Raw genomic sequence first — 13790 nt, 5'->3', positions numbered from 1 at the left:
TAACTTTTCCAGAGAAAGACTTTCACAGAATCCACAAAGATGTGTCAAAACAATACTTGTTCAATAATAATTTATTTCCCAGCAGGACTAATCATAAAGAAAATAAATATGAAGAAATCCTCTCAGTATATACTGTATCTCAAACTTTTGTCAATTGCACAATTCTTAATGCTTAGTAAGTATTTGTTCAATTTCCTCAGATTACTACTTCTGTCTTAAGGAAGATCTCATACTACTGGAGGCCTGACAGCTGGTTTTCAGCAGTGCTCACACTTGCAGGAGTTCTCTTCATGATGGGTCTTTATGCAGTTGTGTGGTGCCTCTTCAAAGAGTAAGATTTCATCTGTTGTATTCTTTTGAATTTGCTCATAATGAAATCAATCAGGGATGCCATCAAAAACAGGTAGAAAGGAGACAAAGACAGGGAAATTTTCTCTGTTGCTTTCTATTATTTGTCATGATTACTGTTTTATATGTGGATTTTGATTATTAAGGAAATCCTTCTATCCTGAAAGTCAAGACTCATTACCAAAATGGTGGATTGAATGATTCTAGCTTATAGCCATTGGATTTGTTTAAAATAACCATAAATGATATGTTAAACTGTTCATGCACAATCAAGATTGGGATCTCTTATCATATTACTTATCAAAGGATAGACAGAAGTCACAAAATAAGAAACCAAAGAGCCTTAGTGGTAATTCGGTGTTTGTGTGTGGCGGGGGGAGAATGGGGAGCTGAAATAATCCTGCAGTTATCTTGTAATCCTCATGGTTCAGCTATTGTGACGGGTTATAGGAACACAGGGGTGGGAACAGACTGAGTGCTCTGACAGAACCAGACAGGAACACATCCGTGAGTAGAAAAGGAATTAGATCACAGAGCAGAGTGATAAGGGGTGACAGAAATGTAAACATCTTTCTATGGCATATAGAACTCTTGTCTAGAGAGCTTGGCATGAGAAAATTTTACTGAGAAATTGCCACTGCAGTGGACTTTCAGGGAGTAAATGGAAATAAAATCAACAGAAAGGTACAGGAAATAGAAACTGGAGTGGATTTATATGGATCTATTATACTTCTAATCTTGACTTTTATCCTCAAAGATGGAATGCAGATTCTAAAAGGTAAAATGACATGACCCAACGATAACGGAAGAGTTTGCAACAAGGTTTAAAAAAAGAAGACAGTTGCACCAAGGATTTTAAGAGCCATTTGCTGGGCATGACATTGCACACATGAGCTCACAGCTCTGAGACTGGATGCACATAGCATGTTCAACATCAAGCCAGCCAGAATTCCTTCAGGGACTGGGGGTTAGGGGATTCATGATTTCTTCTAGCTGAGGAGCTGTGGGCAAGTGCCTGCTGCTGGGGGTGGGGCAGGGAATCTATGTATTCAACATGGAGCCTTTGATAACCTACCAACGTTCCAGTTGATTTTCCTTCACTTTTATTCATACAAGTAACACTAAGTGGACTGAATGGGTTTAAGGAAAAAAGGCACTTGGATTTAGGAAGGAAAGCAGTGGGGGATAGGGAAGGAGCATGAGCTACAATTTCATTTTGCACACTCACATACTTACCCTGTATTTGATTTCTTCCAGTGTTCAAGTCTGCTCAAGACTATTTCCTCACTGTCACAGACAGAAGAGTCAACCAAGTCTGACTGTACAGGATGAAAAGGATGCTGTACAGGTACCAAGGTAAAGCAGACCTGATGCTTTAAAGAAAGAAGTGTGAGGCTCTACAAGTTCAGTCCTAAGTGATTTGAAATATATACATATATGAACACATACACATATATACATATATATTCAGTGCTTTGAAAGGTTAAGTCTTTAGGTTCTATATCAATTTTTTTGTTTTTTTTGTTTTGTTTTGTTTGAGACAGGGTTTCTCTGTGTAGCCTTGGCTGTCCTGGAACTCACTCTGTAGACCAGGCTGGCCTCGAACTCAGAGATCCGCCTGCCTCTGCCTCCCAAGTGCTGGGATTAAAGGCGTGCGCTACCACGCCCAGCTCAATTTTTAAATTATCCTTATTCATCAATGTTTATTGACTACGCAATACACTTCTAGGCCTGGGATCATAGCAGAGAGCAAAGTCAGACATGAAGTGTCTAGTAGTCTAGTCCAGTAGTCTAGTGCTACTGATAACATTATCATACTTTTAAAGTATGTTTATTTAATGATGACGGACAAACAGGACAAAAAAGGAGCAAGAACAAATACAATAATTTGCAGAAAATTTACTTCACATAACATCAAAACTCATTACTTATTTCTAGGAGATATAATATGAGATACTAATAATAGGGCCTATTAATGTAAACTTTAAAACATAACCAGTTATGTATTATAACATGCCAGAGGATGTTCAAGCTACTTTAAGCACTGCCTAACTCTAGCATTATATAAAGTGAGTATAAAAATAAAAGTTAACTGCTATATTATTTATTATTTACACATATTAGCACCAAAAGGCATATTTTGTGCTAAACAAGGAAAAAATTGTTTCAAATATGTTCTCAAATATGTATGAAAATTCACTAAGTGTTGGCACCAAAGAAACCACATGACCAAACCTGCTGCCTGGAAATGACAAAGTAAGGACAAAGAGCAAAATCATGCTGCAGAGCCTAGAATGTCTGTTTTTTGCATTTTACAGAATTTAGACAACGAAAAGCACTTATGAATAATTGATGGTTAATAGTAACTCATGAATAGAAATAAGAGAATTCATTCAATTCAGTTCATAGTGGAGGCAAAACTTGAAGAAATTAGAGTTCCCACCTACTTTTCAATGATTTAATGCTGATAATATCAGTGAGGAGGCAAGGGCAGTGCTGATATATTTGTAGAGGTCGAATTGGTGGTGGGTATTGCTGAGATAGCTTTCAAGTCTCCTTTGTTCATTCTTTGGGTGAAATTAAATTACATAGATAATGTAGTGGGGTCACTGCTAAGGGTAACTTTATTGTCTGTTCATCTTTATCAACACAATTATCCAGTGAATACCTGGCATATGCCAACCTGTCTTATGAGAGAGTTCTGTCCGTGCCTTATACTGAGGATATGTTATTTTAAATGCATTTGTCATTGTTTGAGTAAGAGTTTTGTACACACATACAATGTAGTTTTATCAAGTTCCCCCCTCCCATTCCGTCTGCTCAAAGCCTCCTTTAGTTGCTTCCTCCTGAACAGGACTATCTCCTCTCAACCTAGGATGATTTGTCCCCGTACTGAATTGGCTAAGTAACGCCAGCATGTGTATGGGTGTAGAACCTTCTACTGGAGCCTGATAAGCTGCCACAAGGGCTGTATCCTTCAAGAAAACTGAGGGGTTTTGTCCTTATTTTTTGTTTGTTTTAGTGCCAAAACTCAGTGAACTTTCATAGCTATTGCAGAACATACTTGAAATATTTATCTTAATCCACAGCACATACTATGCATGTCAGTGATAACATGAATGTTTCTAAAGGAACAGACTTTTTCTGCAAGAAAGCATTGATTGCCAATAGCTCCTTGGCTAAGATGAGACTATATGACTCCCTTTTCTTTTCATGCTGTAACTTCATCTTGTGCAGGTCTTGTAGATGCTTTCCCAGCGGCTGTTATTTTACATGTGAAGGAAGCTCTTATCCCACACTGTCTTGTTCCAGTCACCCACTGTTTCTTACAAACTTTTCACCCTTTTTCTGCAGTGATCTCTAAGCCTTGGGAGAAGGAGCTCTGATATGAATTATCATTAAAACAATGACTTAAAAACTGGATGCTTTTGAACTACAGCAATAAAACTTGATGAGACTCACTGTCTTCAACAAGTAAAATATTTCAACTCAGCTATGTAACATTAATAAATGGCATTATATCAATGGTTACTTTTTCAATATCTAACTATAAAGGTCACTTTGTAGAGTATTATATATATTTCACTATCCATAAGCCCATATTTCATCATAGAGAAATATAAGTCTAATAATAGAAGGATTAATGCTGATAATTGATAAATTCTCAAAATATGTAGTACATATAGTAAGCACTATAGGATTTTAGAGACCTACACAGTCCTTGTGCAGAAGAACACGCACGTGAACTGCAGAAGAATGAGTCTGGGAGGTCACATGAAGAAATTGCATTGCCTTATAGATGGGAAATGGAGTGTTCACTTTGGCACTAAACATGACTTTAAAACTTCTCAACCTTTCACATCTTTTCCTTGCAGTTGGACCAGCATTTCTCTCTCTGTTTTCTTTCTCATACTCTAGGACTCTGCATGCTAATTCACAGATCCATGGTACCATCTTCTCTAACTCTCCCTACTATTCTAGGATAAGTGCATCCACAGAAGCCTGCACACATTACATCCTTGCTCTGTCATGTAGTATGAATGGGCATGTGTGTATCATCCAGAACATGACTTCTTTTATCTTCCTCATTGAAGCATTTTTAATGTGTTTCACATGAAGCATATTATCTCTAAAGTTATGTTTGTACACAAATCCTGATAGATATCTCAAAGACTGTGGAAGCAATTTGTAACTTACTTTTTAAACCCCTTTTTTCTTCCTGTCTACATTTCTTTCCTCCTTCAAATTACTTCATGTTGACACAGGGACTATCATGTTTTACAAATACTATCATGTTAAGCTTTCCACTGAACTAATGAACAACTTACTCCCTGGCTCCAAGGAGTCTTTCCCAGTGTGTTTTCTGACATCTTTCATAAAGTACTGAATTTTCTCAAACATAGTCAACATATATCATGACCAGTCACTCCTTTAATTCCTTTGTCCCTGATCTACTCATTCTAGACATGCTTTCCCATAATAGATCTTAAGACTTTGACATGAATGTTTTAACACTTTTAAAGCTCTATATTATAAATATATCCCTTTCTGGTTATTTCTCAATTTGATTAAAAATATTAAGATATTATCAACTTACCCAACTCTTTTATATTGATTGTCATGATTCTTTTTCTTTTTTTTTCTTTGTTGTGTTCAATACCTCTCTCTCTCTCTCTCTCTCTCTCTCTCTCTCTCTCTCTCTCTTTCTCTCTCTCCCTGCATATGTGTGTGTTTCTGTGTGTACTTGTGTATGTATACATATGTGTATATATGTGAATATATACATATAGGCATATGAAAGACAGATGTCACTATTAGATATCTTTCTAAATCAATTTTCACATTATTTTTGTAGACCAACACTCATTCATTAGCTTGGATTGTTGGCTACTAAGCTCTTGGATTCTATTGATATATATGTTCACTTCTCCATTGTTAGTGTTATAGACATACTTGACCATGTTCAGTCTTATATTGGGTGCTGGATAAACAAGCTTGGGTCCTCATGCCTGCAAAACAGGCCCTTACACATGGAACCATCTCCAGAACTATGTGCATTCTCTTTCTCCATTATCACATAATGTTGCACCTTGTGTCTGTCTCAGATCATCATTCCACTCACAAGCATTTCACATCTTTCTCCCAGTAATCCCTTTAAACTCATTTAGAAGAACTCTCCAATCCCAATGGAATCCACATATCTAGTGTATGACAACATGAATCTACAGTATGTTTCCTAGGAAAATGCCATAGTTCTGTCTTTTTAACTCACTACAGTTTATGACAATGCTTTCAAAGGGCAGATCAACAACCCAGGCTAACTAGAGATTCGTAGTCAATTAGCTTTCCCACTTTGAATGAAGATCCCTGACAGCTCTTCCATTTTCCCCTATATTTCTAACATATCTCAGTCTTCTCACTTTGAACTGTGATATCTCTGAACATTTCTCAAACAAAAAGACAAGATTAGATTTAAAACTCAGATGTACCACAGTAGTTCAAAGCAGATGCTGCCCTTACAGTGGAACCAAATTTGGTTTCTAATACCTACAACTTTTGGCTTACGACTGTCTGTAAACTGTACCTCTAGGGAATCTTTGGTATTTATGGATGCCTACATATACATGCATACACACACACACACACACAATTTTAAATAAATGAACAAACCTTTTAAAAGCTCTCTTGGGCACTTAAAAGGCCATAGCAGAAACTTAGTCTATCTTCTAGGTACCATGGTGTCTTCATTCCTATCTCAGTGTTCAACTCTTGTTACATATTAACTACCCTTCTCTGATAATTTCATAAAAAATATTTTCTGCTCTGTTTCTGCTAATTTGTATGAGCAAGTCACTATTATTTTGCTTTTCTAAAATTCCTACAATTCTAATTTAAAGTACTTCTAGTGACACCATTTAGCCTTATAGGAACCCATCCCAACTCTTCTTAGTGAGAAGTCTGAGTAACAGCTAACCCCCATATATGTATGTATATGTATACATACATATATGGGGATATATATATATATATTCAACTTGAAAAAGGTCCTGATATGGTCAATATTTTATTTATATACCCTTTACCCATAAAATTTGGGAGAGAATTGTCCTAATTGTGATTTCTCTAAACCTGTTCCCATAAATCCAGTAGGGAGATAACACTAAACGCTGCTTTATGGGTAATAGCATCAAGCAAGACAATTATTCTGTTCTCAGATTTCTTGTGTATAAAAGACTCTAGAACAATAGGAAATAACTGTAAAACATTATTTTCATTACTATTTATGAGGTAATTAATAATTTATAATCTGCATATAGTGATAAAAACTTGGAATAATATAATAATTATAAATGCTTTTTCCAGCCATCAGTAGTTTATGATGGACATGCAGTAGATCCTGGTAAGAAGCATATTGTATCAATCAATACCCCTGACTCTCAAACATGGAAAGGTCACAAAACACTGAAAACAAGCATTATTGTGTGATTTATATTATACTATCAAGATTTCACTATGTTAAAAATATTAATTATGGAAACTAAGAATGTTCATTTATGCTTAAAGATCATGTATAATATAAATTATTATACTCTTGATATAGCTATTGTCTCTTTTTGCGATCACAGTGATTTATAACCTTTGTAGGTACTTTTCAAAAATGTATATTGCAAAAGTTCAGACATAATTCTTTGTTTAAGTAGCTTCAGGTACTTGTATTATCTCCCATTAACCCCCACTGTTACCTGAACAGTCTTAATTAATCGTTTTTTCATGCAAGAAAACTGCCCCCTCTATTGCCTTATTCTTTGTTTCCTGTATTTCTTAGCAATTCAAATTATGTATCCATTGTATAAATCATGAACTATTTATTGGTAATATTGTAGGAACCTACTGGAAACAAAAGTCTGTGCAAAGGTCATATTGCCAATTTTTCAAATCATTAGCTGACAAAGATCAGCATTGTTGCGGCCTGCCTGCAGTCCACAACACGAACAGTTCAACTGAGAATGGCAGTTCGAACTGAAAAGAGAGGAATCTAGACGGGGCAGAAGAATGAATGGAGCCAAGACAACAAACGTTCTGATCAAGGCTCAATTTTACTATTTTCAGACACTCAGTTATAAAGGAAGGGGGAGGGAACCCAACTTCCCGCCAAGTAACTCCGGGTCCAGTAGCAGGACGAACACGTGTGTGCCTCCAGGCAGCAAAGGCAGGTTCCAGCAGTAGGCGTGGCAGGACGAATGAGCAGGAAGCTCCACCCTTGAGCAAGCAAGTTCCAGGCTGGGGGAAGGGAGGCCACACAGCATGTCTTCAATGTCTGTCAATATACAGAGCCCCAAATATACTCCATTACTTCTGATATGATAGTGTCATTTGCATTTTTAAATTCTGTCACAATATGCCATGCCTTTTTTCTTTTGTAAAAGAAACTTTTATATTTAAGGTGCTTATGTAGTTCACAAGTTTTAAGCCATTTCTGACTGTCTTGGTCAGGGTTTCTATTCCTGCACAAACATCATGACCAAGAAGCAAGCTGGGGAGGAAAGGGTTTATTTGGCTTACACGTCCATACTGCTGTTCATCACCAAGGAAAATCAGGACTGGAACTCAAGCAGGTCAGGAAGCAGGAGCTGATGCAGAAGCCGTGGAGGGATGTTCTTTACTGGCTTGCTTCCCCTGGCTTGCTCAGCCTGCTCTCTTATAGAACCCAAGACTACCAGCCCAGAGATGGTCCCACCCACAAGGGGCCTTTCCCCCTTAATCACTAATTGAGAAAATGCCTTACAGTTGGATCTCATGGAGGCATTTCCTCAACTGAAGCTCCTTTCTCTGTGATAACTCCAGCTGTGTCAAGTTGACACAAAACTAGCCAGTACACTGACCTACTTAACTCTTTCTTGAGTAACCAACCAGTATGTGAAGACAATATGAAATATCAACTAAATTCTTATGCCTTGTGCTATGTAAATACTATGTATTCAAATTATGCTTGATTAAAGGGGATTTTCTATTTGAGTACTGCTGGTAATCTTTATGAATGTGGATAACAAGGTTTAAGGATTAATAATAAAATTATGTGTGCAATCAGGTACAATCTATTTTTTCCAGAGATTTTTAAAACATAGAGTAGAGGTGTGGAGTATTGTGCTATGCACAGATAGGCTGGTCTCCAGTCAAACTGAGTCTGAACCCCGGAATGTTCATAATTCCCCTACATGACATGGTAGGCATTCCCTCATGCTCCTGGAACTCTGGCTCCTGCCTAAGTTATTACCGCTCCCCACAAGAGAAACATGGCTAGAAGTCAAATAGGCAATGTCCCAAGCTTCTGACCTTCAGGCTAAACTCCTCCCCAGTTACCTAGCAACAGTAAGATAAGACAGCATACTTTAAAAGGGGTTGTTTGGCCTCTCCTGGAACTCTCACTTCTTTCATTCCTTTGTTCTCTTACTCTCTTCTTCTCTTCTCTCACTCCTTTCTGTCCTCTCCTCTCTCCCTCTTACTCTTACTTTCTTTCTACCCTTTCCTCTCTCTCTCTCTTTTCTATCTTCTCTCCCTCCCCCCACCTCTCTATAATAAAGTTCTAACACCACAGACAGTCTCTATTCATCAAGGCCTGCCATAATTGGAGGACTGGATAGGCTTTCTCCTAATGAGCTGTTTCTAATCTCCCAGATCCTGTGCTCCAGTCAAGATCCGCTGCACTCACTCTTGCTGGTGTGGGAACCTCTGTTCCCTCATCCTTCTCTCCCATAACCCCGGGGCTTTAGAGAGTAGCCTCGGGGCTCCCAGGTTGGGCTGCCCCTTGTCCACCCCCAAAGAGTGGGTCAGAGGATGCCCACCCAGGGCTTAGTGGAAAGCGTGTGGCAGCTCTCCCATGCCCGCCTGACCAGAGCATAGGTGGAACTCTGGCAGGGCATGGGTCTTTCCTCCCTCTCTTCCCCAGGGCCCTCTTTTAGTTCCCACATTGAGGAAAGAGAATAGTAGCACAACATAGAGGACCTTATCTTTGTCCAAAGATAGTATAAAGCTGTATATGTGGACATTATCTTCGTCTGTCTGCATCTCTCTGTCTTGTGTGTGTAATGATTATATATGGAGACATTTTACTGAAATGGTAAGTGAGGTGAAAAATATGTATTATTTGATTCATATGTGGAAAGTATAGACAGTCAAAGAGGAGTTAGGAATATTTTGGAGTCCTAATATCATTGCTTAGCTTCCATACACTCCTAGTCTGTTCTTTCTCCTATATCTGTAGTTGACATTAATTGTTAGTAGTTGCAAAAACCTGTATCCAAACAAAGGTTTTGGTTGACTAAGAATGTAATACAGAAACAACCAGTCTCTGCCTCATATGACTTCAGTGTGCATTACTAATCTCATTCGGTCTCCAGAGGTAAGGTATTCTCTTACAACTTAGTATATTACATGCAAATATATCACCTTAATGATGTAAATATTTGGTGAGTGAAAGAAGCTCTGAGGACATGGATTAGAAACAGATGAAGCCCTGAGTGAATGTGTATTATTGATAAAAATCCTGTGAGTCACACCACAGGGACTTTGCGAAGCCTTTATGAGATCAAGTTCCAGGACTTGGCAAAGCCTTTCTCTGGTCAAAATACAAGGGTTTACCAAAAATTGACCAGTGTGTACAGAGTCTAGAAGCGCCTTCTTTCCTAGTGACTGAGATGTGACACTGCTCCTATGAAGATTAGATAACCCTCCCTGTCCATGTCACACTTAAGACATGTGCTGGAGTATCAGAGTATTACATTGGTGTTGCTCCATCAGGCTCACAAGCCCACCTGATCCCAGGTTTTTAGTACTTATGCCTGCGTGTCTGTCATTTCTTCATTCCTATGTTACCCTAGTAAAGTTTCCAAAACCAAGCCACGCAGCCTGTTGCATGAATGAACTTTTCGGAAGGGCTGAATAAGACTCAGGATGGCATTTTATTTGCTCTCTTGTTATATTCTACACATTTTTCATTCTATCTTGAAATGTATACATTTCCAGAAACAAATTTAATGCACCTTTGCACTATACATTAATGTTTATGTATGAACTACTATGCTATTTTAACTTAACACATCAAAATATAAGATAAGATATGGACTTTAAAATTGCAGAAAAAATTGTAACAAATTTCCATGGCCTCTGAACTGTCATATGGGTTCAGCCTTGGAAACCACTATTCTACAAATACTGGATGATAGACCCCCCAAGAATGAAAAAATGGTTATTATTAACATCAAATAATTTGTTTCATGCTTTTCAATTATTTTGTATTCCTGGAATGACTTTATATACTTCATACTTGAAATAGAGTGTTAATTTATTTAATTTTCTTACTGATTAAAACTTAATATACTTTTGCCAATTTTGCAAACTACTTTTACTTTAAATTATTTTGTTATGTAAAATTCAAGTTCTATGCCATTACCTTTATTTATTCATCAATATTTCCCATCCTAAGCTTTTCTTCATCACTTTGTGCAACTTGGATCAAGTGTTATAGCAATGCCTTCTTCACCATACATTCCATGTGGAGAGCTATTGTCCAACTAAAAAACAGTGATTGCCTTTATGTGTGTTTCTGCCTATATGCATGTGTTTACATGTGAAAACCTGATAACAAAGTTTACATTGTGTTTTGTTGTTGTTTTTGTTTTCTTGTTTTTGTTTGTTTTATAACCATTACTGAGCTTTCTCAGCAAGTTAGGGTCAACTCCACACATGTTCCCTGCCCCCCAAAGTTAGAAAACAACTCACACATATTTATTCACCAGAGTCTTCCATTTTCTCATGATTTTGTAAATGCTTATGATCTTTATCTTGACAATTAAATGAGATGAAGCTAAATAATATTAGGCAACTGAGTTTACTATGAAAACTATGTATCATTCAGCTCTTATTTCAAGAAATAGAATAAAAGGAAATACTGATAATGAATTCCTAAGAATAATTAAAGTGACAACTAAGCCCCCTAAAAACCAACATCATATAGTATTCATTCCTCATTTGATAGCTATGTAAATGTCTTTAATTCTAGAATTGCATATCCTATATGGTATCCCAAATTCATCATTAGAGAGGATGGGAAGAGAGACCTTCCCTCTTATCATGAATGACAAAAATCCTTAGAGTTTCCAGTCATTTTTATAAAAAGTATAAAGATATACACTCATATGAGGTTCACAGCTATTCTAGGAGCTAAGTACTATTTTACTCTGAAGACAGACACAGTGAATAATCAAGAAACTTGTACAGGAGGCATAGATGGTAGATATGGAAACAGGATTTACAAGTAGTCTGGTTCCAGAACCTGAATTTCCACCCTCAAGTCTCCCACAAACCATATTCAATAGGGTTATTTTGGTTTAATGAGTGGCTTTTTTTTGTTTTTGTTTTTTCAAGACAGACAGGGTTTCTCTGTATAGCCCTGGCTGCCCTAGAACTCACTCTTATAGACCAGTCTGTCCTTGAACTCAGAAATTTGCCTCTGCCTCCCAAGTGCTGGTATTAAAGGAGTGTGCCACCATGCCTGGCAATGAGAGGCTTACTTAGAGTTAGATTACTTGAAATTATTTATATTACCACTTTGTTTGCATTTGTAGGTACCTACCATATGATTGTGAACCCCAGAAAAAGTTCTGGTCTCTTAGAACATAACAGAATATTTTCAGAAAAGTGCATCTTGCAATTCTCCTTGTTAATCTCTCAATGAGACTGCTCTATAGAACCTAGAAAAATGGAGTGAGCAGATGTTATTGGCAATATCTATTTAACAGCCAGACAGGAGGTGTCAAGAATTTGTCAAGATGTCAAGATACTTAACTTGATATTCAATTTTTTACTAAAATTTTAATTCAGTATTTCTTCCTTTCATCAGTGACAGAAATGCAGTATCGACTGAACAACCAGACAAGGGGATGAAAAGAAATTTTTTTCAACGGGAGACATTTTGACTTTAACCAGAAGAAAGGTTACTGTATCTCCATGTCAGTTGCTTTATTTGAAAAGGTCTTTGAAAACACAGCTTTTTAAAAATAAAAGACCTGGTACTTTTGTATAACTTGTCACATGCTCTGATGCACCTCTTTTCTACCACTGCACTTGGGCTAAGGTTTATATGCCATAAAGATATGTTTGTGAACAGTTAAGAATCCACTGTGACTTATTTATCACCAGTTGAAAATACACTGATCTAAATTATGCTCAGATTGTGGTGTTATCTCTATCACTAGTTTTAATGTATTTAGGATTGATTGCCATTATACAGATTAATTCAGAACATAAGATACACACTAGAAGACTAAATTCTTCGTTAAGTTACCAAGATATTTGTGTTTAGTTTTGAAAGACAAGGATGAGCATGTATGATAATTTCATATCTTATAAACAATGACACTTTCTAATTAACTTGCTTTTATTTATGTGTATGGGGGTGTCTACTTGTCTGTATGTGCACAATGTGTGTTCAAGTGCCTTCAAAGGACAGAAGAAAGTATTACATCCCCTGAAACTGGAGTTACAGAATGTTTTGAGCCACCTCATTTGGGTGCTGGAAAGAAAATGCAGGTTTTCTGTATGATCACTAAGCCTCTTAACTGCATAGCCATCTTTCCCGCCCCTATTTTACAACTCTTCCATGAGCCCTGTTTAATCTTATGTACCAGCCAAACGTAAAACTTTGGTGTTCTGATAATGAGTAGTATTTTATCAGTTGCAATGCAAAGAACGATAGCTAAGTTCACTTACCTGGGATTTATAGAAATAGGTACATCTTAAGTGAGATTCTCTGAAAATGAATTTTTAAATCTTTTTTTACTTAAGAATAAGAAAAATGAAATGTTATATTCTGACCATGGTTTCCCCACACCCAACTCTTTACAGATCCTCCATCCCAAATAGAATATATATATATATATATATATATATCAATCAATAGGCAACTAGACATTCAAAAAATTCACAAACCAGACTAAAGGAAAAACACAAGAAATACGTACAAACACACACAGAGACCAGACACACACACACACACACACACACACACACACACACACACACACAAACAGTAACCTGTGTATGTCAGACATTGCTCAGATTGCCATGAACCTTAGATTGCATAGGTCATAAGCCTAGGATAGAACCAAATACCACTCTTCTGCTAAAGGATCATAGCAATAAAATGACTCCTAATGACATTCTGGTATACTTACAGTATAAGATCAGTGCCTTTCTTAGTCCATCATCAAAGAAGTTTCCTCTTCTAGTATATGTGAGATTGCAATTCTTTAGCATACATTCATCTGTTACTGCTTGGTGCTTTGGAGATAAATGTTAAAGACAGTGATAGAATGATTGGCTGGAAAAAGAATTTTCTTTTTTTTTAATTTATTTTTTATTAGGTATTTTACTTGTTTACATTT

At 36.9% G+C, this 13790-nt stretch overlaps 1 protein-coding gene across 3 annotated transcripts in view; it reads left to right on the top strand.

Annotated features, from left to right (window-relative positions):
* The window catches only part of LOC147004925 (cadherin-related family member 4-like), an 89393-nt gene extending 76650 nt beyond the window's left edge, over window positions 1-12743 (top strand). For 2 of the 3 annotated variants that reach the window (XM_085836100.1, XM_085836099.1), the window contains 3 exons: window positions 201-331; window positions 1606-1704; window positions 12248-12742. In XM_085836100.1, the coding sequence (XP_085692226.1) occupies window positions 201-331; window positions 1606-1704; window positions 12248-12323 (306 nt within the window). In that variant the 3' untranslated portion in view covers window positions 12324-12742. Of the gene's footprint in view, window positions 1-200; window positions 332-1605; window positions 1705-12247 lie in introns of all 3 variants that reach the window. The other variant, XM_085836101.1, reaches the window with a different exon arrangement.
* The last annotated feature ends 1047 nt before the right edge of the window (window positions 12744-13790 follow it).

The sequence above is a fragment of the Mus caroli genome, unplaced genomic scaffold (assembly GCF_978045245.1).
Source record: "Mus caroli unplaced genomic scaffold, Mus_caroli_1 scaffold_4, whole genome shotgun sequence".
Taxonomy (NCBI): Eukaryota; Metazoa; Chordata; class Mammalia; order Rodentia; family Muridae; genus Mus; species Mus caroli.
The sequence above is the reverse complement of the archived record's forward strand: the minus strand, read 5'-3'. Positions and strand labels throughout refer to the sequence as shown.